The 26,809-nt window shown below is 34.5% G+C and overlaps 2 protein-coding genes across 4 annotated transcripts; one reads left to right on the top strand and one right to left on the bottom strand.

The window, feature by feature from the left end:
* The first annotated feature begins 12,446 nt into the window (after positions 1-12,446).
* On the top strand, positions 12,447-21,670 carry LOC114303065 (Chaperone DnaJ-domain superfamily protein). Of its 2 annotated transcripts, XM_028248216.2 has the most exons (6): positions 12,447-12,675; positions 13,199-13,246; positions 14,127-15,857; positions 19,502-19,624; positions 19,864-20,013; positions 21,192-21,670. In XM_028248216.2, the coding sequence occupies exons 3-6, from the start codon at positions 14,133-14,135 to the stop codon at positions 21,330-21,332; spliced, it is 2,139 nt and encodes a 712-aa protein (XP_028104017.1). In that variant the 5' UTR covers positions 12,447-12,675; positions 13,199-13,246; positions 14,127-14,132; the 3' UTR covers positions 21,333-21,670. The 2 variants fall into 2 exon arrangements, with proteins under 2 accessions (XP_028104017.1, XP_028104018.1); XM_028248217.2 differs by lacking the exon at positions 13,199-13,246 and having other exon boundaries at positions 12,448-12,675.
* A 2,311-nt stretch (positions 21,671-23,981) lies between these two features.
* On the bottom strand, positions 23,982-26,729 carry LOC114303067 (cytochrome P450 CYP749A22). Of its 2 annotated transcripts, none has more exons than XM_028248219.2 (5): positions 26,249-26,729; positions 25,458-25,681; positions 25,127-25,359; positions 24,680-25,058; positions 23,982-24,540 (listed from the first exon to the last, which is right to left on the bottom strand). In XM_028248219.2, the coding sequence occupies exons 1-5, from the start codon at positions 26,514-26,516 to the stop codon at positions 24,115-24,117; spliced, it is 1,530 nt and encodes a 509-aa protein (XP_028104020.2). In that variant the 5' UTR covers positions 26,517-26,729; the 3' UTR covers positions 23,982-24,114. The 2 variants fall into 2 exon arrangements, with proteins under 2 accessions (XP_028104020.2, XP_082724201.1); XM_082868075.1 differs by having other exon boundaries at positions 24,630-25,058; positions 26,249-26,704.
* Between the last annotated feature and the right edge of the window lie 80 nt (positions 26,730-26,809).

Here is a 26,809-nt window from a genome sequence, read left to right as displayed (position 1 = left end):
GTACAACTTAGTAAAAAAAAAATTAAATTTTTCAAAAAATTTTAGACTTTTAGATTCTACTAAACAAAATGAATAGGAAAATTAAAAAATGGAAAAAAAAGTTCAGAAAAATAAAAATAAGCCAACAATAGTAGGCTGTTTTTTTGCTTATTTTGGATTTTTCTTTCAAGAAAAATTTACTTTTTAGATTTGTATACACAAGATGGGCCGAAAAAGTTTAAAAAAAGAAAATAATTTTGACATAATTTTAAAAAAAAATGTCGCTAAGAACAAAAAAATTCAAAAAAGAGATGGCTTTTTATTTGTTCATTTTTTAAGTTAAGCAAAATAAACTGCAAAATACATTTTGGCAAACGGAGACTTAGAAGTCTTGCATAAAGCTTTCATTTTTTTTTTTTTTCCCTTTTCTATATATTGGCAAAAACATTTTTATTCCATGCAGTCACTGCTGTTGTCACAGCATTCTCGAGAGAAGAGAGTAAACCATTTTATTAATCTATATGAATTAGATCTTGTTCAATGCATCATTCAATAATTTGTTTAGTCCAAATACAATTTGTGTCCATATATAACTGACTTATTTACCAAATTCTCGAAGAGAGAGTAAATTATTTGGGTTAAGCTTCTCTTCATTTACATCACTAATGCGTGAAATGCTCTACCGGAGTTGGTGGGTCTATCTGTAGCCCACATCGATTCAAAATTATTAATATTATAAGATTTATTGAGTATATTAGTTACACAGTAATGTTAGGAATACATAAATCAAATACAGAATGCGATTTACGAAATGAACCATTTACATTGTACATCACCTATCCGAGGGAGGCCATTCCTTATTTACTTATTTTTGTAGCATTATCATTAGTTAATTTTACAGGCATGTGTTTTCGAAGGAAAAATTAAAAAAAGTTGATCAATAGTCAATGATTTTGAACATGTAAAGTGTTTGGAGCTGTCCTATTGTTTGATTTAATGGAGATCAATTGATGGCAGTATAGTCACTGCAAAATCATGACTATTCATCCAACACAAAATTTAAAAAAAAAAAAAAAAAAAAAAAAAATTGACTTGTGATTGGTTGTTATCCAATCATCTATGACACAATGACTATGATTCATAGATTCTTTCTTATAAATGCTTAACAGATTTCAATAAAAAAGATGTACCATGTGCCTCTGGTGCTTTTGCCACTGAATTCGTTTTTTAATTGTATGCACTGATTCCTTGCTCACATGAGTGATAAGCCTGTTTGTCAAAATCTCAATCTCAAGATTATCCGTTTAAAAAAAAAAAAATTTGAGAAAGAAATTTCAAAATAAAATCATTGTCAATATATTAAAATTATTGTGAAAGCATTATAGATTATATGAATAAATTTTACTTTTACATATATAAAATTATTTCATTTCCAATAAATCAATGTATTCTCCTATGCCGTATATAATTTTTGAAATTTTTTTTTTATTAAGTTGACGTATATTAAAATTTAAAATTTGATGTGACCAACTTGTTTAAGGAAAATATCTCGTAACTCAAATTTTGTGACTCAAAAGTAGCTCAAATGGCCAAAACGACGTCGTTTTGGCCATTTTTATGTTGTTCTGTACTCAAAACGACGTCGTTTTGGCCATTTGAGTCACTTTTGAGCCACAAAATTTGAGCTACGTAGCATTGTCACTTATTTAAATATGCACATGTACCCAAGTTCATGGAACATAATATAAAATAATGTAAGATGACATAAGATTGCAAGTAGGATAATTAAGATAATGATTTTTTACTTTATTTTAACATACATCATCTATTTTTATGAAAAATAAAATTTTACAATATTCGATTTGATCCTACAATCCAATAACGATCTCAATTTTAAAATCTGGTGATAAAATACAACAGTATTGAGCATAACACAGTAGTAACTTCTCCTCACATGAATGGCATATCATGACCCCTAACAGGCTGGAACATGTTCCCATCAAATTATCATAGGATACCCCCAATTACATAGGGTCTTAGCCAAACATGATGATCAAATTAAGACTGTTATATACTAATAATCACAACATATCTATTAAGATTCCAAACCTTCTATGTCATTCACACTCTAGCTAAAAGGGAGTTGCTCTTATCCCACTCTTTACATTTGCTTTTCAAATGATCAGTACAATGGAGGGATCAGAAAATGATTTTCCAGGCTTCCAAACAGCTCTTCCAAAAGATGTGTTTGTCTCGGGCAGGCTTTTGAGCCGGTTGCAGGCACAAGCTCCCCGTCCTCTCCAGCTGAAACCCTCTCCCTCCTCTGAATTCAAGAGTTCATCAAATTCAAAAGGGTGCAATTTGGATTCGTCGTCGTCGTCGTCGTCGTCGTCATCATCATCACCGTTGTTTTCTTCATTTACTTCCTACTATAACAGTAAAGACCCAATTCCTCTTCTTTCTCCGCTCGTGTTGCCCTCTCTGCTTGATTCAGCCTATATGAAGCCGGAAAACACTGCGAAATCTCATTGAATTAATATCAGAAACTGTATTCCATTGCAAAAGTACTTATTCTTTTTTTTCTTTTTTTTTTTGTCTCAAGTGACATTTTCCTCTGTACATTATGTAGATTTGCTCTTTTCAGTGTTGGAAAATTTACAGGTTATATAGATTTGATGATGTTTTTCAGAAACTTGGCTTTGCAGCTTATTATTAGTTTGATTTTTGTTTTGTTTTGCCTTTTCTCTTCCCTTTCAGTAGACAAACAATGGTCAGCACAAGTATTGAATCAAGTCTGCAATTAGCTCCATAACAAGGACTTTTTATTATCTCTATTTGTTTGGGCATACCTCTTTATTAGAGCGTGGGGCTAATTGATTTATTAAAAGAATTTTAATTTGATTTAATTTGGATATAATATATTTTATATATGTTATATCTAATTTTTTGGAGACCTAATTTAATTGGATAATAATTAGGATTTGATTTCAAAATCTAAGATTCAATATATATATATATATATATATTGTTTTACTTCTTGAAAAATCGGTGAGGCAGCTACAACGTGGTTGATTTTCGGTGGGGTGAGAAAATCAAAAAGGTGCGGCTACTATACCAATTCTATTGCTTCGGTAACAGTGCCAAAGAGTAAAGATTTGTCGAGGCTACTTGATTGGTTGATGGTTATGTTGCCTTGGTTCTGAAGATAATTTGGTTCGTAATCTTGAGTGTTCTTCAACTCTGGTTTTGAAGATTTTGCTTCATCTATTTGGTGAGGTCTTTCCTCATTGTTTATTTGTGATTATTTGAAATTCACCTAAGGGAGGTTTTGTGAGACCATTCGTGTCTCGTTTGTAATCGTTTGGAAACTTATTTGGTTGTTAGTGGAATAGGATTTCGATCCCGTGGACGTACCTCACATTGAGGGAACCACGTAAAATTCTTGTGTTGCTTTTGATTTAATTTTTCCGCATTAGTTTTTATTCTCTTTTTTTTGGTTACATCGGAAAGAAGCATTAGTTTTTATTCTCATTGATTAATTTACTTGTGGGAATCATAGATTTTTCCTAACAACTGGTATCAAAGTTTACGGTTTATTTGAGTTTATTTATTTGTGTAAATCAATGGAGGGGAATGTGGATCGTATATCTAGCTTCAATGGAAGCAATTGGGTAACTTGAAAAACTAAAATGGCGGACCTATTATTTTGTAAAAATTTGTATGGACCCATTGAGGGTGATAGTGGCAAACTCGAGGGTATGAAAGATGATGAATGGAATAGGCTTAATCGAAAAGTCGTTGATGTTATCCGTCAATGGATTGATGATAGTGTGTTTTATCATGTTGCTACTGAAATTTCAACACATGATTTATGGAAAAAAATTAGAAGGCCTTTATGATAAGAAATCAACCACAAATAAAGTTTTTCTGTTTAGTAAGTTGGTTAATTTAAAATATAAAGAGGGCAGCCCTATTCCGGAACATCTGAATGAAATAAAGAGTATTGTTAACCAACTTGCTTCTATGAAAATTGTTTTTGATGATGAGTTACAGGTTTTGATGCTACTTAGTTCTTTGCCCGAAAGTTGGGAGACCTTGGTTGTGACCGTTAGTAATTCAGCGCCCGATGAAGTCGTCACAATAGGCCAAGTCACTAGTAGCCTGTTGAATAAAGAAACTAGAAGAAAATCAGCGGGTTCCTCTCATTCAGAAGCATTTGTTGTGAGAGGCCGAAGCAAAACAAGGGGGAGGAGTAAGACTCCTCATGGTCATGATCAAAGCCGTGACAAATCAAGAGATGGTTCTTTTTCAAAGAAAGACATTGAGTGCTATTATTGCCATGAGAAAGGGCACATGAAGCGGGAATGCCGAAAGCTCAAGAATAAGGAGAAAATGCGTGACAAAAGTGTGGATAAGAAGCAAGACGACACAACGGTTGTTACTACCGATGATCTCATAGTCATTTGTGAAGATGATTGTATCATTTTTGTGGGCCAAGAGAGCAGTTGGGTGATTGATTCCGGTGCTTCTTTTCATGTGACTTCTCGAGTTAATTTCTTCACTACCTACACCGAAAGAGATTATGGTTTTGTTCGAATGGGTAATGAAGGTTTGTCCAAAATTATTGGTATGGGTGATGCTTGCTTGGAAACAAATTTGGGCTGCAAGTTGTTGCTTAAAGATGTGAGGCATGTTCTCGACATTCGCCTCAATTTGATCTCTACTGGGAAGCTAGATGATGAAGGCTTCAACAACAAATTTGGTGATGGAATATGGAAGCTCACAAAGGGTTCTTTGGTGGTGGCTAAGTACAAGAAGACTCATACACTTTATTCGATGTGTGGAAAAATTTGTAAAGGTGTTGTCAATGCACTTCAAGATGATACTTCTACCGAATTATGGCACAAGCGGCTTGGCTATATGAGTGAAAAGGGGCTACAAGTTTTGTTCAAGAAAGATCTTCTACCTAGTTTGAAAGGTACACATCTTAAAACTTGTATTCATTGTTTGGCGGGTAAACAACATAGAGTTTCTTTTCATAAAAATGTTGCTTCTAGAAAAGAAAATGTGTTGGAGTTGATTCATTCAGATGTTTGTGGTCCTTTAAAAGTTAGAACACATAGTGGTGCACTTTATTTTGTTACTTTCATTGATGATTATTCAAGGAAAGTTTGGGCTTTTCTGCTAAAAACTAAAGATCAAGTTCTAGAAGTATTTAAGCATTTTCAGGCCATGGTTGAAAGAGAAACAGGGCAGAAATTGAAGTGCATTCGATTAGACAATGGTGGTGAATACATTGGGCCATTTGATGAGTATTGTCGCAGCCAAGGTATTCGGCACCAAAAGACAGTTAAGAAGACTCCTCAACAAAATGGAGTTGCCGAGAGGATGAACCGCACCATTGTGGAAAGAGCAAGGTGTTTGCTTTCACAAGCTAAATTGCCAAGATCCTTTGGGGTGAGGCAATGAAGACAGTGGTTGGCGTAATCAATTTGTCTCATTCCTATCCTTTGAATGGTGATGTTCTAGAAAGAGTTTGGACCGGTAAAGATGTATCTTATTAGCACTTGAGAGTGTTTGGGTGCCGAGTTTTTGTTCACATTCCAAAGGATGAGAGGTCCAAGCTTGATAGTAAATCAAGACAATGTATTTTTCTTGGCTATGGGCGTGATGAATTCGGGTATAGATTGTGGGATCCGGTCGATAAGAAAGTCATTTGAAGCTGTGATGTTGTGTTTCTTGAAGACCAAATGATTGAAGACTTTGGCAAAGGTGATCAACCAGAGCCAAAAACTAGTGATCTCATTGACATGGATCCATCTTCTTCATCTTTAGTTGATGATGAAAGTGAGGGAGAGGTGCAGCCACCTCTTGAAGATGTAGATGATGATGCTATTCAAAATGAAGTTGAGCCCGAAATTAAGGAAGAGCATCCAACTTAAGAACCACCACCACAACTTGAGTTGAGGAAATCTACAAGGGACCAACAATGTCACGACCCAAACTCGCCCCTATGGGTTTAGCACCGTAACCGGCCAGTAATCCGAGATTACCGAAGGCCTACTTAACAGTAAAACAGTAATACAGAGTACAGGGGCTGGCGGAAGCCAAAACAGTAATTAAAAAATGTCCAATGAACTGTGACAGTCTGTATGCAAAAAGACTTTTTAAAACATATTCATATTCAGGACAAACAGTATATACATATGTCACATACAATCATTCAGGTTAGAGACCAAGTCCCTACCATAAAAGTACAGTACAGGTCTATACAGTCTATACAAAACAGATATAGAAAGGGGAAAATCTAAAACACCCCGAAGCAACCTTAGCTTGGCAGCACTTGGACCCTCAAGGTGAGGCACGATAGTGTGCTTGACAAAACAAGAGCTAATTCGACGCTCCGAACTCCGGTCCGGTGCCTGAACACCTACATATATATATAAACAGTAAGCTAAAGCCCAATGAATAACATATGTGTAAAAAGGTTAAGAATGAATGTCTTTTCAGTATTGAAAACAGTCATTTATCAGTATATCAGTCATTCAGTTTGTGGCTCATAATTCATGCCATAACAGTCATTCAGAAACTATAATAGTCATATGTGGTACATCCAATAGCAAAACAGTACAGTAGGTCTTAACAGACCGAGCAGTCAATGATGGCCATCATATCAGTATACAGTAGTGGTTCCAACATGGAAACCGACAGAGATCTCTGTAACAGTAGCAGTAACAGTTCAATAACAGTAAATTGCTATGGATGCCAAGAATATAATTCACAAATAGGACAAACATTCATTCAGTAAATAATGTCATTTCATAAAGCAGTACAGTCATTTGTTCAGAAAATAATCTCAATTGAACATATCTTTACAACATTGTTACTTACAGAGTTTTGGGCTACAGATAAGCTAGAGCGTCCTCGGATGCCAACCCTACACAGTTACAGAATGAACACACACTAAGTTACACAGTTGGGAAAATAATAACTTAATCCCTTATTTGCCTCGGTGTGGTTCTACATCAATATCCTCATTAAGATGCCTTAAACTAGGTTTAGGAGTGCCTAGGATGAAATGAGGATGCAAAGACGTACTTTAAAACACTTTTCAGAATTTTCAGAAAACAAGGGTCCTGCTTGAGCGTGGGTTTCTCCGCTCGAGCGGACATGCAGACAAAAGGGATCCGCTCGAGCTTGGATTCCTCCGCTCGAGTGGACTGTAAACTACAGTAAAAGTATTGGATGCACGAAATTCACGCTCGATGGGCGCTCGACACCATTTCGAGTGTGAGACACAAGTCCTCGTTCGAACGTGCACTCCCCCGCTCAAGCGGACTGTAAACACATGCAAAGTGCTGGATACACGCATTTCCCGCTCGAGCGTCACTTTCCCCGCTCGAGCGGATTGCACGAACACAGGTTGTACGCTCAAGCGAGGAGTCCCCGCTCAAGTGTGAGTCCAAATTTTGAAAATTCCAGATTGAACCTTCATGCTCAAAACTCATCTCTAATGCATCAAAACTCAACTTCTTGGGCCCATTTTCTGTAAAAACACTTTAAACCCATAATATAACATGTTTTGAAGATCAATTTGTAAAATCAAAGCCCAAGGGTAAGTCAATTAAACACAATTTCAAATAAACATCAAGAACAAGACTCAAATGTAACATGCATGAGCTTATATGAACTTAAAGCTTCAAACACAAGATCAAATGAGCCAAACCTTCCAAAAACATGGTGAATTCATGGATTATAATAATAATATGGACATGCATGTAATAATTTCCATGAAAACAACTCTAAATTTCAAGATATGCACATGCATGCATGATTTAGCTCTCAATTCAACATTGTAAACCAATTCTAGACTTAGATCACTAAAATTCCATGAATCATGCAAGACACAACTCAAATTCACAAACTAAAGGATGAGTATCCTACCTTAGGTCCTCAATGTCAAGTATGGAAGCTCAAATATGCAATTAACCTTCAATTCCAAGCAAAACCTTCAAGTTGAACTCACTTTCTCTCTCTCTCTCTCTTAGTCGGTTATGGTTCAAGGAATGGGCTGATAGAATGATATAATGCTAGCATATAGAAATCAAATAAAAGCTCATGAAAGTCCACTAAGTGGCACTCTTGTAAATAAGTCCAACTTTGATAATTTAGCTTATTTGATCCAATTTAATCATACCAAATCACATTTCAATTAAACATGCCATAAAATCACATAAATTTTAATTAGCACAAAACACTAATCAATTTCAGATTCGGCCGCCGATAAGGCCTTCAATTTGCAGTTTAAAACATAAAACACGAACATATAATTTAACAGTCAAACAGATAGACATGCACTTAACTAACACATTCAATTAATTAACTCAGAATTTTAATCAATTCAATTGCTTATCATGATCAGTCTTAGTTTAGCAGTAATCAGTGGTGTTATCAGTAAACCGTAGTGAGGGTTGTCACAGACAACCTTTAAGAAAGTATCCTCCCAATGAATTTGTGTTGATTTCTGATCAAGGGGAGCCTGAGAGCTACCAAGAAGCAATTAAGCATGCAAATAAAGGTGATTGGAAAAAGGCCATGGACGAGGAGATGAATTCCTTGCTTGAAAACCAGACTTATGATTTAGTGAAGTTGCCTAAAGGGAGGAAAGTTCTGAAAAATAAGTGGGTTTTCAAATTGAAGAATGATGGCAAGAATCTGAGCTACAAGGCACATCTTGTTGTGAAAGGCTTTGGGCAAAAGAAAGTTATTGACTTTGACGAGATTTTCTCACCGGTTGTAAAGATGTCTTCTATTCGGGTTGTACTTGGTATAGCTGCAAGTATGAACCTTGAAGTTGAGCAACTTGATGTGAAGACCGCATTTCTTCATGGTGACCTTGAAGAAGAAATTTACATGGAGCAACCGGAAGGTTTTGTAGAGAAAGGGAAAGAGAAATTTGTTTGCAAATTGAAAAAAAGTTTGTATGGTCTCAAGCAAGCCCCGCGGAAATGGTACAAAAAATTTGACTCTTTCATGATGAATAATGGTTTTTCTAAAACCACTTCGGACCATTGTGTGTTTGTGAAAAATTTCTCGGATGGTAAATTTATTATTCTTTTGCTTTATGTTGATGACATGTTAATTGTGGGTCAAGATTCTACCATGATTAACAAGTTGAAGATAGAGTTGAGTAAATTTTTTGCTATGAAAGATTTGGGACTGGCAAAGCAAATACTTGGTATGAAAATTGTTCGTGATCGCAAAGAGAGGCTGATTTGATTGTCTTAACAAAGCTACATTAAGAAAGTTCTTGAGAGGTTCAACATGAATAAAACAAAGCCGGTTGGTTGTCCACTTGCAGGTCACTTCAAACTTAGTTCGAATCAATGTCCTACAAGTGAGAAAGACAAGGAAGAGATGTTGAAAATTCTTTATGCTTCAGCAGTTGGTTCTTTAATGTACGCCATGGTTTGTACAAGGCCGGATATTGCTCACGCCATTGGTGTGGTGAGTTGGTTTCTCTCTAATCCGGGTAAAGAACATTGGGCAGCGGTAAAATGGATTCTAAGATATTTTCGAGGGACTTCGAAGGTGTGTTTGCGTTTTGGGGATGGTAAGCCGATGCTTGATGGGTTCACAGATTCTGACATGGCCGGTGATATTGATTCTAAGAAATCTACTTCGGGGTATTTGATGACTTTTACAGGGGGAGCTGTGGCATGGCAATCTAAATTACAAAAATGTGTTGTTCCCTCAACTACCGAAGCTGAATTTATTGCCATTATAGAGGCTTGCAAAGAAGAGTTATGGTTGAAGAAATTTTTGCAAGAATTGGGTTTGAAGCAAGAAAAGTATGTGCTTTATTGTGATAGTCAAAGTGCTATTCATTTGAGTAAAAATTTCTGCTTTTCATTCGATATCGAAACACATTGATGTGAGATACCATTGGATTCGTGATGTGTTAGATTCGAAATTGTTGCAACTCGAAAAGGTTCACACAGATGATAATATTTTGGATATGTTGACTAAGACTTTGTCGCGGGACAAACATTTGAAGTGTCGAACTTTGGCGGGTATGGTTGATATCTCCACCTAAGTTGGTAAGGAGAGAATTGTTGGGTATACCTCCTTATTGGAGTGTGGGACCCAATTGATTTGTTAAAAGAATTCTAATTTGGTTTAGTTTGGATATAATATATTTTATATATATTATATCTAATTTTTTGGAGACCTAATTTAATTGGGTAATAATTAGAATTTGATTTCAAAATCCAAAATTCAATATATATATATATATATTGTTTTAGTTCTTGAAAAATCGGTGAGGCAGCTACAACGTGGTTGATTTTCGGTGGGGTGAGAAAGCCAAAAAGGTGCGGCTGCTATACCAATTCTATTGCTTCGGTAGCAGTGCCGAAGAGTGAAGATTTGTCAAGGCTACTTGATTGGTTGATGGTTATGTTGCCTCGGTTTTGAAGATAATTTGCTTCGTTATTTTGAGTGTTCTTCAACTCTGGTTCTGAAGATTTTGGTTCATCTATTTGGTGAGGTATTTTCTCTTTGTTTATTTGTGATTATTTGAAATTCACCTAAGGGTGATTTTGTGAGACCATTCGTGTCTCGTTTATAATCGTTTGGAAACTTATTTGGTTGATAGTGGAATCGGATTTCGATCCCGTGGACGTACCTCAGATTGAGAGAACCACGTAAAATTCTTGTATTGCTTTTGATTTAATTTTTCCGCATTAGTTTTTATTCCCATTGATTGATTTACTTGTGGGAATCATAGATTTTCCCTAACACTTTTTTCTCCCCCACATTATAAGGTTGTGTTTGGATTTAATGAAAAGATTTGAATCCATTGAATTTCAATGGAGAATTTGACATAAAATTCAATGTCAAAATCTCCATCCATCAAATGGGCAGCTAGGAGGTTGAGACTCTAGTCTGGGAAGAGAAAATCTTGCTTACAACGCTTCCATTGCTGCTGGAAGTCAGGCATATTGTGAATTTGGGAAGAGTAGTCCTCAACTAGTCGCAATTTTTTTTATTTTTTTATTTATAGACAAAACTAGTCGCAAACTCAGCAAGACAAAACAAGAATAAAATTGATATTGATAGCATTCTTTGAAAAGGGTCTTTGAAAATCATTACTATAGTAATATTTCACATATAAGTGTACAGAATACAATGATACCTCCAGGCTCCAGTACTCATTTTAAATTGGACTCACACTACATTGTCTTGTAAACCATGTTATGGTGTTTGAAAGCTCTCAGCAAACTTGAACCGACAAATAATTGGTCTGTGTCTTAGAATTGTGAAAGAGAAATTAATAAGGGAATTGTTTCAACTTATTTTGTCATAGATCCTATAGAAATATTTGTGATGGGTGATGATTGAGATCCCTTCAATCACCACCCCTATCACCCAACCCCCCCAGACACGTGGCGGGTGGTGATTGGAGGAAAAGGAACAAAAAAAAAAAAAAATGAAAGAAAGAAAAAGTAGCCAATCAGGTGAAGAGGGGGTCAGGGGTGGAAAAAAATGGAGTCCAAGTCATTATTGTATTTGTGATCCAATAAGTTTTTGGAAGATCATTTTTTTGAAATTAAATATTTTGTCATGACAATTTTATTTCTTTTTTGGTCAAGATGCTTTTATGGCATTTTTTTAAGGAAAGTTTAAAAATTTGTTACTTTTAAAATACAAATTCCTTTTTGGTAAAATTTGGATTTTTAAAAAACTACATAACTAGATCTATAAATACGATTTCAATTGAATATAAAATTACGTAAAATGAAAAAGTTAAAATTTATACTTTTTGTGAATTTGAAAGTATCACAGTCTTTTACTTTTAAAATTTCACATTTTTGAGAAATGTTTTGTTATTCCTGGATAAACGAATAAGTATATATATTATCCAAGTGGGTTTTATGGGGGATCATATGACCAAACTCGATGGTCCAGTAGAGAAATGGGATAATAAAGAAGTGCCCAATGCCATATGGTTAAGCCATATTGGACTAGCTTAAGGGATTGTCTGGGACTAGTTAAAAAAAAAATTGATTGGGAAGTAATTTTTGGTTAAAAAATATCAAAAAAATAAAAAAATTAAAAATTCAACCTCAACAATATGTCAATTAATTATTTTTTTATCTTAATTATTTATTCAACTAAAAAAATCACTGTTGAATACATTAATACTATTAACCTTATAAAAAAAAAAATACTAAAAAAATAAAATCTCCAAACGGGGTAAGTTTGAATGTAGATTGTAGAGTTGGGCTTGGCTAAAAGTTGCAATTCCAAACCTACAAGTCTAAAAAGGGCCGGTAGCCCACTAAGTGTCAACTTCCCCAATAGGAAAGTCAAACGCGAAATTCCCAATCTACCCATTCCAACAACGCGAAGAGGCAAGTGACGTGACCGACCAATAACAAACCTCCACGTATCACATTACGCTCGTGACCGTCTGTCATATCTCCACGCCGAGCTCGCATTCATTTTCGTCGTCGTTGTGATCGTACATACACAGCAAAGCCATTTTAATTTCCTTTCCATTTTTCGGTACCAAATTTTTGAAATTTCCTCTTCCAAATTCCCAAACACGCCCCGTGCTTTTCCCCCCACTTCTCTCTCTAAAAAACTGTTTCTCTCTCTAGATTTTCCCCATTTGTATCGGTCTCTCCGCAGGTACAAACCCTTTCTCAATTTCTGATTTGATACTCGAATTTCATTCTCTCTGAATATGTGTTTGGTTCTGTTGTCGTATCTGTGTTTGCTGATTTTGATTAGGGTTTTATAACTGATTTGATATTTGTTTGCTGTTCTTGATTTTCTTCTTGTTGAAATATGGGTTTTTAATGTTTTTGTTGATTTCATTAGGGTTTTGAATTTTCTTGATTTTTGCCTTTTAACAGAACTCGATTCTTGTTTGTGCTTCTTATAGTATTACTTCAATTGAGCTTGGTTAGTTATAGATTTTGGTTTGTTTTGTCCAATATAATGAAGAATCAACACTAAATTTATGACTTGTTTGGTAGTGTTTTTAGCATTTTTTTGTTTTTATTATCTTAAAACCTGAAATTCCAGCGATGAAAATTATGAAAATGCTTTGGATTTCAGGGAGTTTGTTGTCACTCTTTGTTAAATTCACAGTTGATTTTTAGATGGTTTATCTAGTGAACTGAAGTCATTTTTATTTTTTTCTATGTAGTTGTCTTGTGCTTCTCATGGTGGTGGGGTAAAATTGCATATTCACAAGGTGAAACATCTGCCTTTAAGCTCCTGTGGTTTTCTGGGATTTGTTAGTTCCACAATTTTTGTTTTTTAAAGTTATTTCGTGTCTTTTATGTATTAGTGCCTGTGTGTGGTTGCGCCCCTTTAGTGGTTTTTTAGTGCAATTTCTTATTTATCATCAGGGTTAAGAATGATTCTCGTCAATATAATACTTTATTGTGGACAAGTGTGTTTGGCTGGGTAAATGTGCATTTAGTTTTATGACAGTTGTTGAAACAGTTGTGCCAAAGAAAGCAAATTGGGAAGGTGGTTGCGCATGGGATGCATGCTGATAATAGCCATTTTTGTTGTCATGATTAATATTAACCTGGTCACTTAACAATCAGATTTTCTAGTACCAAATTGCCCTCATTTTAAGTTATAAACGATCAATAAGAAAGACTAGTCCAAATGAACTCTGCCCCTATCTCACTCATGTATTCGTACTCCACATCAAATAATGATGCCAAATATGATCTCTTTTCTGCTAAAAAAACGTTGGTGTGCATGAATATATGAATTCCTTGACATCACTGACAACAAAATGCATGCATAAATGCAAGGTTTACCTTTGCACCATTTTTTGCTTCCCGTGTGTGAGGGAGGTGGTGGGCGGGGATTGCTTGTCACTTGTGCTTGACTCAATTTGTGAATTAGATTAGATAGGCTTGAACTTACTAGCTCTGTAGTGGTTAAAGATTATTATCATCATTGTTATTTTATTTTTTATTTTTTTGAGTCATTCCTTTCTAAGATATAGAATTTTGGGTTACTATTTGACATATATGGTACTTCATCTTAAATTAAGAGTATTTCAGTCGTATCAAGGTGGATATCTTTTGTAAGTTTCAAGTCCTGTTTTGCAGGGACAGATGCGAGGAAAAGGTAAATCTGTAGGTCACTCTCAATCTAGTACTTGTTCTGGAAGGAAGACATTGCAAAGGTGCAAGAATAATGGGGAAGCTGATAATGTTGTCCTCATTGATGTTGATAGTGATAATATCAATAACGTTATTGTCATCGATATTCCTGAGTCTTTAAAGCAGAAGCTACGTGGTTCAAGTGATAGGTGTAAATTACGGACTGTAATCTGCATTGATGATGATGAAAGTTCTGACAACGATCATCCTGGGATGGGTGTAGAAGGTGGTGGTGACTTTTATAGTGATGCCTCCTCTAGTGGGAGATTTTTCCCTACCTCAAACCACACTCAAAAGTCTGCAGATCAGGTTGGTGATGAGTGTCAGTTTGTTCAAGAAAATTTATCCCCATTGAAGTTATCAAAGTGCAAAAGGACCTATTCTGGAAAAGCTTCCAGCAGAAATCGTTATGGTTTAGGTCCTGAATCGGACACTGGTTCAGCTGATAATGATTATCCTGATTGTGAATTCATGGAAGACTCTTTTGGAGAGCTTCGTGAACAGTGGGAAAAAGCTAACATGAAGAAAAAATATGATGTTCGCAATGGTCAATCTGGTAGGGTAGATCAGGCTACTACTTCTGGGTTGCATACTGGTAGTCAGCAGAAAGTTGAAGTAGAGAACATGACTGACCAACACACAGAAGCCCAGGTTTGTCCTAGTTCAAGCAATGCTTGTTATGAGGAAGAAAACCCATCTCCTTTTGCTGATTTTGGTTTGAAGTCAACTGAAGAAACTCAATTTTCTGATAGTAAGGCTGATAACTGGGTCAGAGAAGAGTCATTCGCAGTTGACCCACCTTTCAACAATTCTGAGGGGCCAGCTACTAAACATGTTAAGCATGGTCGTTCTAGTCTTCACTATGAACATGACCACTGGTCTCGAGGATTTTCTGCATGTTCCAGTCATGAACAAGGTAATAAACAAGTTAATCATACTAATAGATTTTCTCAGGATAAAGACAAAACCCCGCCTGCAGAACCTTGTATGACAAATCCTGATCCAACCATTGACATACACTTTGGTTGTAGTAAAACTAGTTTCCTAGATGAGGAGTTTTCCTTCTTTATGATACCAGATGAAGTGCTTTTGTTCTCCAAGACCCAACATTCAGTTGATACTGAAGTTGGCAATGGCAGAGAGAAGTTTCAGCAGCCTCGTAGTTGCAACTCTCATTTTCCTAATGAATTTGAAAATGCAAGTGGTAGTTCTGTGGATAAGGAGAAATTGGCATCTAGAGAACCTTCATTTCAGAATATGAAACCATCTGATGAAACACAAGTTAATCATGGTGTTCCGGATAATGAAGTTGGAGCTATTCCTGTGGAAACTTTCTGTGAAGATACACCCTTGGGAGAGTCAGCTTTGAAAAAAGTAAAGGTTTGCTGTCAAGTCAAAGTGAAGCCAGTCCCTGAGGAACCATCTTTCTTTAGCATTCCTCGTAATGAAGCACATTCTTCACCAAACATGGGGGCAGGGAAATTATGTAGTGATTTTATGTCTAATCATCAACAAGAAGTAGAAAAGGATGGTCCATTGCATGCTCAAGATGGTGATGTTACGAATGCTGATCAGGGTTGTATAATTAATGAACGGGAAAAGCTTAAGGAGACTGATGAATACAAACGAGCAGTAGAGGAAGAATGGGCATCCAGGCAGCGAGAGTTACAAGTTCAGGTGTGGGCTTATACAACTTCATTGATTAGTTTCATCCCATTAATTTATACATATACCATTTCATATTGTTGTTGTAGATTGTATTGTTTGGCCGCATGGCTGACTTCTTTCTGTCTAACACCTTTTCACTGTATGATATAGTCAAATGAGGGTAGCAAGCTTTTCAAAATGGACTCCTATCTTTTTTTGATTGTTGTATTAATTTAGAATTGAAGTTATTTAACCTAGTTGAAAATGCTTATAAATCGTACAAGGAGTTGAAGGTGTAGTGACTTAAATTAATTACTTAATCAGCTTTACTTGTAAGAAATGAGGTTATGTCTTTCAGCGTGTATTTCTGCATACTTTGTCACTTAATGCATAAACAGTATCATCTAGTTATTCTTTTTAAGTATTGGTCCCATTCCCTTTTTGGGAAATTTAGCCAAAACCCCTAGGCCCAACATGTTAGTGTGTCAAGGACAGTTCAAAATATTTTACTTCCTAAATCCCTTGAGCAACAAGTGTTTCCTCCACGAAGGACATACTAATATTTTTTCTCTTTTTTCTGGACAATCTTATACCTATATATATATCCAGTTTGCTTTCACTGGTCTTTACACGCTAACACCCATTGTTCATCTCACGGAAATCAAGGACCTAAGAAATCAAAATCCAATTCCAAAAATTCATAAACCCAAATGAAGAAGAAGAAGAAGAAGAAGAAGAAGAAGAAGCTTTTATGCCGATTGTTGCAGTGAAAGTAGGTTTGGATTTGGGTCTTGGTTGGGTTTTGATGAAAGTAGTAGTGGGTGTAGAAACCTAGTGTGATTAAGGAGAGTTTGGTTGAAGGACCCTATCAATCGAAAATTTGATGGGATTTGAAGGAATTTGTTGAGTTTGTTGATTGTTGTTTGTAAAGTTTTGTTTAGGTATGTTGAATTATTGTTGATTTGTTTGCGAACTCGTAAAGGAACTTGTAGAGCTTCCTTTCATACTCTGTTTTTTTGTTACTGATATCCTACTTAAGAAGACTGTAAAGTGTTACTCTGGTAATCAGTAACATGTTACTATTTATGTCAATTTTGACGGTATTTTTTTTTTAACGAATTTTATAGTCAACATGGATCTCGTTTGATAGATCTTGATGAAAGGATTCTTAAAATATTCACTTTGCTTGGTTTGGGTTTTCATAAAACACTTTTCAGAAAATTTTACTTTTTTGTTTTTGGTATTTTTTTTTGTTTTCACTGAATTTTATTTTAAGTAATTTTTTTAATTTTAGACACATATAACATAAATACACTTAAAAGTATAATATTTGTGAAAAAATTCTTTAAAAAATTCACTAAATACCAAAAATATAAAAAAAATACAAAAATTCAGTACATTTTTCATATTTTTGTGTATTTATTAATTTTTTAAAATATTTTTTCACAAATATTTTACTATTTAGATACATCTAAGTAAGGTGCATCTAAAAAAGAAAAAAATTGCTTAACATTTTAAAACTATTCACTAAAAACAAAAAAATACGAAAAATAAAAAACTCCATTTCTAAAAAATTGAACTCAGAAAACTGAAACCAAACACATGAATTAATTTTATTAAAAACCAACATCTAGATCAAAAGTTATATTATTTTAAAGTTTAAAATATTAAATTACTCACTAAGGATTTTTTGGTAATAGTGGTATATGCTGGACTTTTCAAGGAAAACTTTTTGTACTTGTCCTTAATGTATTAAAGTTTTATTATGAGGGGGCTTTGACCAAATTTCCCTTCCTTTTTGTGGAATAAATAAATACTAGATATTTGCATCTGCCTGAATATAATTGGATGGTGTCCCCCTCCCATTGCCTGTTTTTTTATTTTTCTCAAGCTGGACATGGGTCTAAATTATGTTTAGCATGTTACAAATGTCAATATAATAACGCTTTAGAGGGCTTTTATCATATTTTTTTTCTCATTTTTAAATTTTAATTTAGGTTCTCGTTGCCATTCACAAGAAATTGGTTGTCCACTTTGTTGTGCTTGTTCTTGAATGAAATATCAGATTACTAGCAACATATGTGGCTGCAAAATTATTGTAAAAACAAGCACTATGAAATCTTTTTGCTAAAAAAAATTTGAATCCTTCACATCTTACACTACAGGAATCGCACTTTATATTTAGATTTGGAACCTAACCTTGTAATCTACTTTCATACCATTGCAAGTTGTCAAAAAACCCCCGGAGGTATATGTAGATCCTCGCGTATGGTAAATGGATTTGAGTACGGGTATGTGTCCAAGTTTAGATTCGTCTAACTCTTATCAGGACACGAACATATTTCATATTTTTTTTAAAAATATTTCCTTTATTATTAGGGTAGAATGATGTTTACAAACCAAAATATAGCATTTTATGTAGAAAGTGGAAGTCTTATGCACAGTTGTGTATTAAACTCATCTAGTCACGTATACTTATTGGGAGTATGTCCAATTAGGCACATCGGACACATATATCATACCTTTACCCAAAAGTTTTAAAAGGCGTTATTGAGGCTCACCTAGAGGCAAGGCGGAGGAAAACTGTATCGACACTTTCATATTTCAATACTCTCCAGAGGCTTGTGTATCACAATCAGAGGTGTGCATCTCAAGTTTGTCTTGTATTTATGAGGGGTACACACATAAAGAGCGTACATAGGAAGAGTTTGTTTTGGGCTGTTGTTAAACGTAGACTAGATAGCTTAAACATAAAAAAGAAGAATTACTTTTGTAGCTATATTCCATGAAAAAAATCAAGTAATGGCCCATCATGAAAAGCATAAAGTTAAGACTCAAGTGAGAAGCTCGATAATTGAAGCTAAGAATGTTGATTTCAACTTCAATGAAGGCAGACTTCCAGACATTTTGCATTGAGCTGTGAGAGCATCTTCTTGGAAAGTATTTAATGTCAAGTTGATGGGGAAATTGATTTCTATAGACAAGTGGAGGCATGGCCATTAGAAGAGAAGTCTAAAAGCATTTCTGTGTGTTACTTAGTCTTTAGGTGTGCTTTTTAGGTGTTCCATTAATCCAAAACGATAGCTTGGAGCTTAAAAGAAATTTGAAAAATGAAAAAAAAATGAAAAAGGGTATGTGAAGTTTCATGTGGTCGAGTTGCCACTATGGAATTGTAAGTGCTTGTGAGTCTCAATCTAGCTGCTCCAGCTGGTCCAATCGAAACTGTTGAGTAACAGCCGTGCAACGGTGTATTGACCAATTTTTAGAACATTATAAAGTGGCTGTACAGCATTGTCAGCAACTGCTTGGCCAAAATTGGAATCTGATGTGCGGCTGTCAAAGATCTAAACCTGAACTTAAAGCTCAAATGCTATCAAACACCTTTTTCAGGCTATCGTTGCAAAGGCATTTTTTTGTTGGGAAAGAACCTAATCACAAATGGATAGTGTTTGAGCCCTTTTGTTAGTGGTGTTGACCCACAGCAGATCCATGAGATTGTGTAGTCAAACCAAAATTGCATTAGATGAAATGGTACCCCATGATGCTTTCCACGAGTTAAAGTTTTTCACCACATAGATATATTGTCAGGTCCAATTTAAATATAAAATAACGATGTCTGTGCTCTCAAGTGGATGAACGATGATTTCACAGTCAATATGCTTGCTCCTTTGCAGGCTGAAGAAGCACAAAAGATGCGGCAACTACGGAAGAGGGAGAAAGCTGAAAGTATGCGGTTATTAGACATGGAGAGAAGACAAAAGCAACGGGTGGAAGAAATGCGAGAGATTCAAAAGAAGGTATGCTCAATTCTGACATTTCCTTTTTCTAATATTACCAAAGATTTGTCTTCTGTTATATTTTCTTTGCCTTGGCTTTAATTTTCCTCTCTCTCTCTCTCTCTCACACACACACACATACACAGAGACACACACAAACACAAATAATAAACAAAGAAAAGGAAAGAAAAAGCTTTCTAATTAGCAGGAGATGAGTGTTTGTTTTTCTGTGATCTGATTATGTTTTTATATATTTTTAGGATGAAGAGAATATGAACTTGAAAGAACAACTTCGTGCTGAAGTTAGGAAGGAGCTTAACCAATTGGAAATTAAATGTCGAGATATGGCTTCACTATTGCGTGGCCTAGGAATCCAAGTAGGTGGTGGGTTTCAGCCCCAGGCACATGAGGTGAGTTAAGTTGTTTGTTTGTAATACTTCAAGTCTTATAAATATGGTGCAAATCAGTGATCAATTGGAGAGTAGTTTTGGTAGTGACACAATCTTTACCTAGTGATGATATGGCAATGTGTTGCTTGCTTCTCATTATTGAGTTGCCTTGATGTTCTTCTTATGTTAGACTCAGTGAGCTCAATGTTTTTGTCACTGATCACCACAAGTCCATGATTTGTTGTTTTCGTATGATTTTTTTATTATTTATTTTTTAGGGCTTCTGTTTTCCTTTTGCTAGTTTCTAGTAAGTTTTTTCATGATCTATTTAGCACTCTTGTATAGTGATCATTGCATAGAGTAGCCCTTGTTCCATGGGATGACAGTAGTGAAAACTAAGTGGTGTGCCGAGTATTTTAAACAATAGTGTTTAAGTTAGTGGTTGGTGGACTTGAAGGAATGTGTTCAATCCACAATTTATTGGCTCTTTTCATCTTTTGTATGTCCCAATAATTCGCTATCATTGCTTGATGGCCAAACTATGTTCATATACTTCCAAGAACAATTTTTATTTGGAAGGGGGTAACTTAAAATGTTATATTTAAATTTAATGAAGGGTTTTAAAATGAATGTGAATTCAAGTCTGAAGACCATGATACGGTTAAGAAAGTTTGGAGGCTATTGGTTAAAGAATCTGATCTAATACGTACATATTCATGCTGTTTTTAGGGTAGGTAGGATAAGCCTGATTAGGAAGCTTATTATGTCTCTTGACAAATTCACATGCACTCACTCACTGTTATGCTCTGCCATGCATCATCATATGTTGTGCGAAAAGAATGATTTTATTCATGTTTGCATCCCTATATTTTATGTAATTCTTTTCTGACAGGTTAAATCGTCGTCCTCTTCTTTTTTTTTTCCTCATTTCTTTTGGGTACTATGGGCCTGTTTGGTGCAGGTTTTAAGTCTGTTTATAGCTTTTTTTTTCTTCTTTTTATTTAAAAAATTTGTATCGATGTAGCTTTTGCTTACAATTTATGAGGTAGAAATAGCTTATATAAGCTTGAAAAAAAAGAAGAGGATTATTGGGAAGTAGGGGGAAGTGTTGCTTTTAGTTTCTGTATTTTATGTAATCCTTTTACTACATGTTGTTCTTCATTTTCACCATTGCTTACCCAGTAGTACAACTTTTTCAGGTCCGCGCAGCATATAAACGAGCTTTGCTAAGCTTTCACCCAGATAGAGCGTCTGGGTCAGACATTCGCCAGTTAGTTGAAGCTGAGGAAAAATTTAAGCTTATTTCACGTATGAAGGACAAGTTTTTGTCTACTTCATGAGATATACACTTGAACATATATATATGTTTTAGTTTTCAGTGAAATTTTACCAATCTTCTCACTGGTATAGCTTGAAAATGCTTTAGATTTTTCTCTTTTAAGAGAAATATCAGTTACCTAGTCGGCTTTCACAGGGTACAGAAAAGTCTGCTTTCGCTCGCTGCGTACGAGAATTCATTATTTGTACATCGGTTGTAATTTTTGCAACGAGTAGCTGAAGCAAATTTTTTTATCCCAAGGTGTTCTCACCGTCCGGTGGGTGGAGCTTTGTGCTAATCCATTGTTCTAACTACTGTTGGGTTGTGTTAATCATCAATCCTTTAGTCCTTTTTGTACAATGTTTTGTCATCTGTATATTGCTTACAATCTTATGGTGTTTGATTCTGGTATGTGCGACTAAAGGGGACAGGTTATATATTTTTAAAAAGGATCGATAATTTGAATTGTTTAAGCATGTTTGAGATCAACTTGTTATGAAAATAAGTAAGTTTGAATGGATTTTAAACTTGTTAAGTATTGAAATTAAACGAACAATTTATTTCTCAACGCAACTTGATTAATGCACTATTAAAAACCAAATGACTTGAACTCAGTTCATAATCAACTTGGTTAAAGTTTGTTTGAGATTGGTTTTAAAGGTGAATTGTTCAAAATTGAATATATTTTCAAGTTGGTCAAGTATTCAAGCTGAACTTGATTAGTTTACTAATATTGACTTGTTTACAACTCTACAACAATTTACAAGGCACTTTAATGCTAAAAATCCATTCAGACATTAGTACTGCTTGTTGAAATAAATTTATGTCTTAGATAACTTCACGCACATAAAAGAGACCCTCAACAAATAAATTCATATGCCTAAAATAATTTCACGTATACAAAAGAGAGACAATATTTAATGTGAGAGAAATAATACTAGGGTAGGTAAAATAAATAATTCTATTATGATTAATAGAGGGTAAAATGGTGAAATAAAGCAGACTAATTTTACACGAATACCCAAAACCCCTTGTGGAACATAATCGAGTCACTAGTATTTTTATCTCTATCACACCCTTGGTTCTAGGAATGGTAATGGGGGCAATGGGGTGGATATTAATTTCCTATCTCCATTCCCTTATAATAAATTTTCTCCATTCTCCATTTCTCATTCCCCATGGGTACCACCCTCCCCATTTTTTAATGGGTATGAATTTTTCCCATCCCACTTTAATCCCCATTTTTATTTTTTATATTTAATGTTAACAACCACTTTTTTTTCTTTTTTTTTTTTAAAGGTTCACAACAAAAACTAAATATACCTTCAATCTTTTTTCTTTATTTTTTAATATATTTAATGTTAACAATTATTTTTTTTTTATTATTTTTTATTTTTTTATTTTTTTAAGGTTCACAACAAAAGTTAAATATACCTTCAATCTTTTTTCTTTCTTTTTTAATATATTTAATGTTAACAACCTTCTTTTTTTTTTCTTTTTTCTTTTTTATAAAGGTTTTAGCTAAATATACCTTCAATCTTTTTTCTTTCTTTTTTAATATATTTAATGTTAACAACTTATTTTTTTATTTATTTTTAATTTTTTTAAGGTTCACAACAAAAGCTAAATATACATTCAATCTTATTTTATTTTATTTGGTTCAACAACAAAATCAAATACACATTAATTAATTAATTAAAAAGTTTGTTTTATAATAATCAAATATATAATTTTGAGACAATCAAATAAGTTTTAGTAATTGAAAAAAAAAATGTGGAAGATTAAAAAAAAATTACAACTATATCTCTCTCTCTCACTCTCACACTCTCTCTCTCTCTCTCTCTCTTACATGTTATAAGAATCTGATTACAATGTTATAAGAGCCTGTTTGAAGAAAGTGTTATAAGACTCATATTAAATTGCATCAGGGTATAAATAAGGAATTGTTTGTTGATTTGTTAGCCACGGACATTTTAGACATTAAACCATCTTTTTCTTAGCAAATTTGAACCATTCATTTTAATTTATCCAAAATCTAATTATACCTTTAACAAATCTGAACCACTCATTTTAAGATATCTATGCATTACCACACCCAATCCATCTTCCATCTTCTTCCTTTAGTCCCCCACGAATTTTGTTGTTTGTTACTTTTAAAAAACAAAAAATGTTTTTTCAATTAAATTTTTACTAATTTCACAACACCATCACCACTATTCTCACTTTCATTGTCACACTACCATCACCATAGCCACTACTATCATCACTGCCGCCATCACCCCACCACTATGTAACAATCTTTACTTTCACATTCGTTCCATCACCACCACCACCACCACCAAATATAAAAAAATATATTTTTAATTTTTTTTATAAAAAATATTTTTCATTAAAAAATATTTTCTATCTAAATAAATGAAGCATAGCATTGGGAAACAAGCTGATTTCAGTTAAATCTGTTCATAACTAAGAAAAATTCTTTTAATTTAAAAAAATTATTTAGTAAGACTTTGTATCCCCTTTTTGTTTTTCTAGCAAATAAATCTTTGTACCCATTATTTCTAACCACTCACGACTCATGCTTATTTTGATTCTCTACAATTTCTTTATTTTCAAATACATTCATATATATATATATATATATATATATTACATAAATTGTGTGATAACATAAAATAAATAGATTCATACTCGTTAATTGAAATTTCAGAACAAGTTGGTTCAAACAATTATTTATTTTAAATCACACGGACAGAAAAACATAACATTATTCTTACAAGACATGAAAATTTTACTATTCAAATTTAGAGCTGGTGGAATATGACTTGAATTCCATGCTGCGGGCGAAGTGTGAGCATTTGAATCGGCCAGTGGACATAAGTTGGTGATAGAGTGAACTTATAACGTTGCAGAATCATTGATAGTGCTATCTTCGATTCAGCGTTTGCAAAATTCAAGCCGACGCACATCCGGGGTCCAAAGCTAAATGGAATAAATGATGCAATGTTGTTAGTTGCTTTAGCCACCCCTTCTTCAAATCTCTCTGGCTTGAAGAGATGAACATCTTGTCCCCATATTTCAGGGTCATGGTGCAGTGCTAGAATTGGAACGGTTACATCTATATTAGACGGAAGATTGTGCTTCCCCAACTTGACTGCCCTTTCAACTTTTCTTATCACCTGGATTACTGGTGTATACAGCCTCATAGTTTCATTTAGGATCATGCTCACCTACAAGAATTTCAACAACAAAAAATAAAATAACAAATAAATAAAAAAGAGGAGGAAGAAAAGAATAAGGGTAAGTTAAACTGACTTACTTCGAAATTTTGAGAAAATACAGCACAAGTGACAGTTTTGATTTGCTTACCGTCTTTAATCTCGCAATGCCCTCTAGATTTGGGTTTTGGTTGCCAAACAAATCAAGAACCTCCTTTCTTGCTTTGTCTTGCCAATCTGTGTGGATTGCTAGGAGAAGAACACTCCAAGCTAGTGAGCTATTTGTTGTTTCTTGTCCAGCAATGTAGAATGTCTTGCACTCATCTACTATGTTGTCTATTGAAATTCTATTATTCTCATTGGCATCATGATTAACCTTTATAAGCGATCCAAGAAAGTCACTCCCATAGCTCTCTGTTTCGCCTGTTATCACCTTGTTTTCTCTTTTCTTTACCATTGCTATGATTGCATCTCGAATTTCTTGTTCTATTTTATCCGAATCAATTTCATCGCGTGATTTCACAAATTTTCTGCAAAATGAAATTTGATTAACTAGCAAGTTAGAGAGAGAAAGAGAGGTTGATTCATGAATGAATACCCGATGGCCGGAAAGCTAATTTTCAACTCATTTCTTGACACAATCACCCCCAACTTCATCAACATGTCAAATATGTTCTTGCCTTCCAAGTAACTACTTCCAAAAGCTGTTCGGGAAATAATTTCTGATGTTAGCATCCTGAACTCTTCATACACCTCGATCTCCTTTCCTTCATGCTGTCTCCATCTTTCTAGCATTGTTTCCACACTCTTTACCATTGCTGGAACCATTTCCTACATATAAAAGGCCTCATTTGAAACTTTTTGTTGCAATATCCGCAATATACCTCAAAACTATGCTTGATTATGCTCAAAAAATAAAGTTTAATTACCTTCAAGCTCTCTCCATGGAAAGCATGGTTGGCTATTTTGCGTAGCTTTGACCATTTTTCTCCTTCACATATCACAATTCCATCTCCTAACAGCTTCTTCAAGTAATCATCGATCTTTGTTTTTGGGTATGCTCCATCTTTGTTATTCAATATCTCTTTAACCAGGCTAGGTTCAGCGACTACCAATTGAGCTCGAGGACCATGCCAATTAAGATAAGTTTTCCCTATTCCAATAGGTTAATTGAAAAAAAAAAAAAAAAAAAAACTAAAATTAGCAATCTTGATTATCATAGTAATCTCCTTCAAATTTGTAGTTAAATCCCGATTCACATAGCAGTTATGCAAGTGTTAAACCATATTATTCTAAAAAAATTGGGCAAATTATACATGTGGTCACTATAATTTGTCTATTTTGTCAAATTGGTCCATATAGTGTCAATTATATCAATTTTTCCTAATGAATTTTCATATTGTGTTAATTTAGTTTTATTCATAACGTCTGTTAAGAAAATGGACAAAAATCAATGGTAAAATGGTCCAGTAATAGACTAACCCCTTTATCACTTTCAAGAAAGTGAATAAACTATTTTGTCAATTGATTTTATTTTAATTTCTAAAATGACATCATCAATTGAACTAAATTGATAGTACGAAAAGTTTAAAATCGATGCAATTGACCAAACTAACACCAGAGATAAATCCAAAAAAATTTCCCAAACTATGTGCATGGTCCACACAAAGTATGGTAGAGAGAGTACAACTTGTTGAGAGCTAAAACAACCATTTGTTACCGTATAGTTGGGTCCAAGCATAAACATGGGGCAGCAGTCTTGGGAATAAATGATGAGATATGTCCTCCATTGGTTTGCTTTCGGTTTCCTCCAACATGGTGCTGATCTGCTTGGTGCTTCCATGAATGAATCTATAAGAAGGTCCTTTGATTCCTTGTGAAGCCATGAAACTTTGAATCCGAATTGGAGTCCACCATACCTTATGCAGGAACCACAGGAGTGCAAAGAGGAGGAAGATGCATAAAGTGGTTGCAAAGAAGGTTATCATGGTGCCCTAACAATGAACTTGTTGCAATCAACTATGTTGTTATAAGTTATGGTTATAAAGCAAGTGTTTGGGGAATCTTTGTGTTGAAATGGATACAAAAACTAGATGCTAGGCATGGCTCCATCTGTTGGGGTGGCGATGAAGACTACATCAAGGTAGTAGTGGAGAGCTGGCCTTGGCCCAAAGCCGACAAAGCTTTGGGTCTCAAAAATTGATGAAAAAAGGGTCTCAAATTTGTTTTAGAGTAATGTTAGAGAACTCAAAAATTTTATCAAAAGTTCTACCAAATGTCT

Source organism: Camellia sinensis, chromosome 5 (genome assembly GCF_055761805.1).
Source record: "Camellia sinensis isolate YWXY chromosome 5, ASM5576180v1, whole genome shotgun sequence".
NCBI classification, from domain to species: Eukaryota; Viridiplantae; Streptophyta; class Magnoliopsida; order Ericales; family Theaceae; genus Camellia; species Camellia sinensis.
Note: the sequence above shows the minus strand (reverse complement) of the source record. Positions and strands in the feature narration are given on the sequence as shown.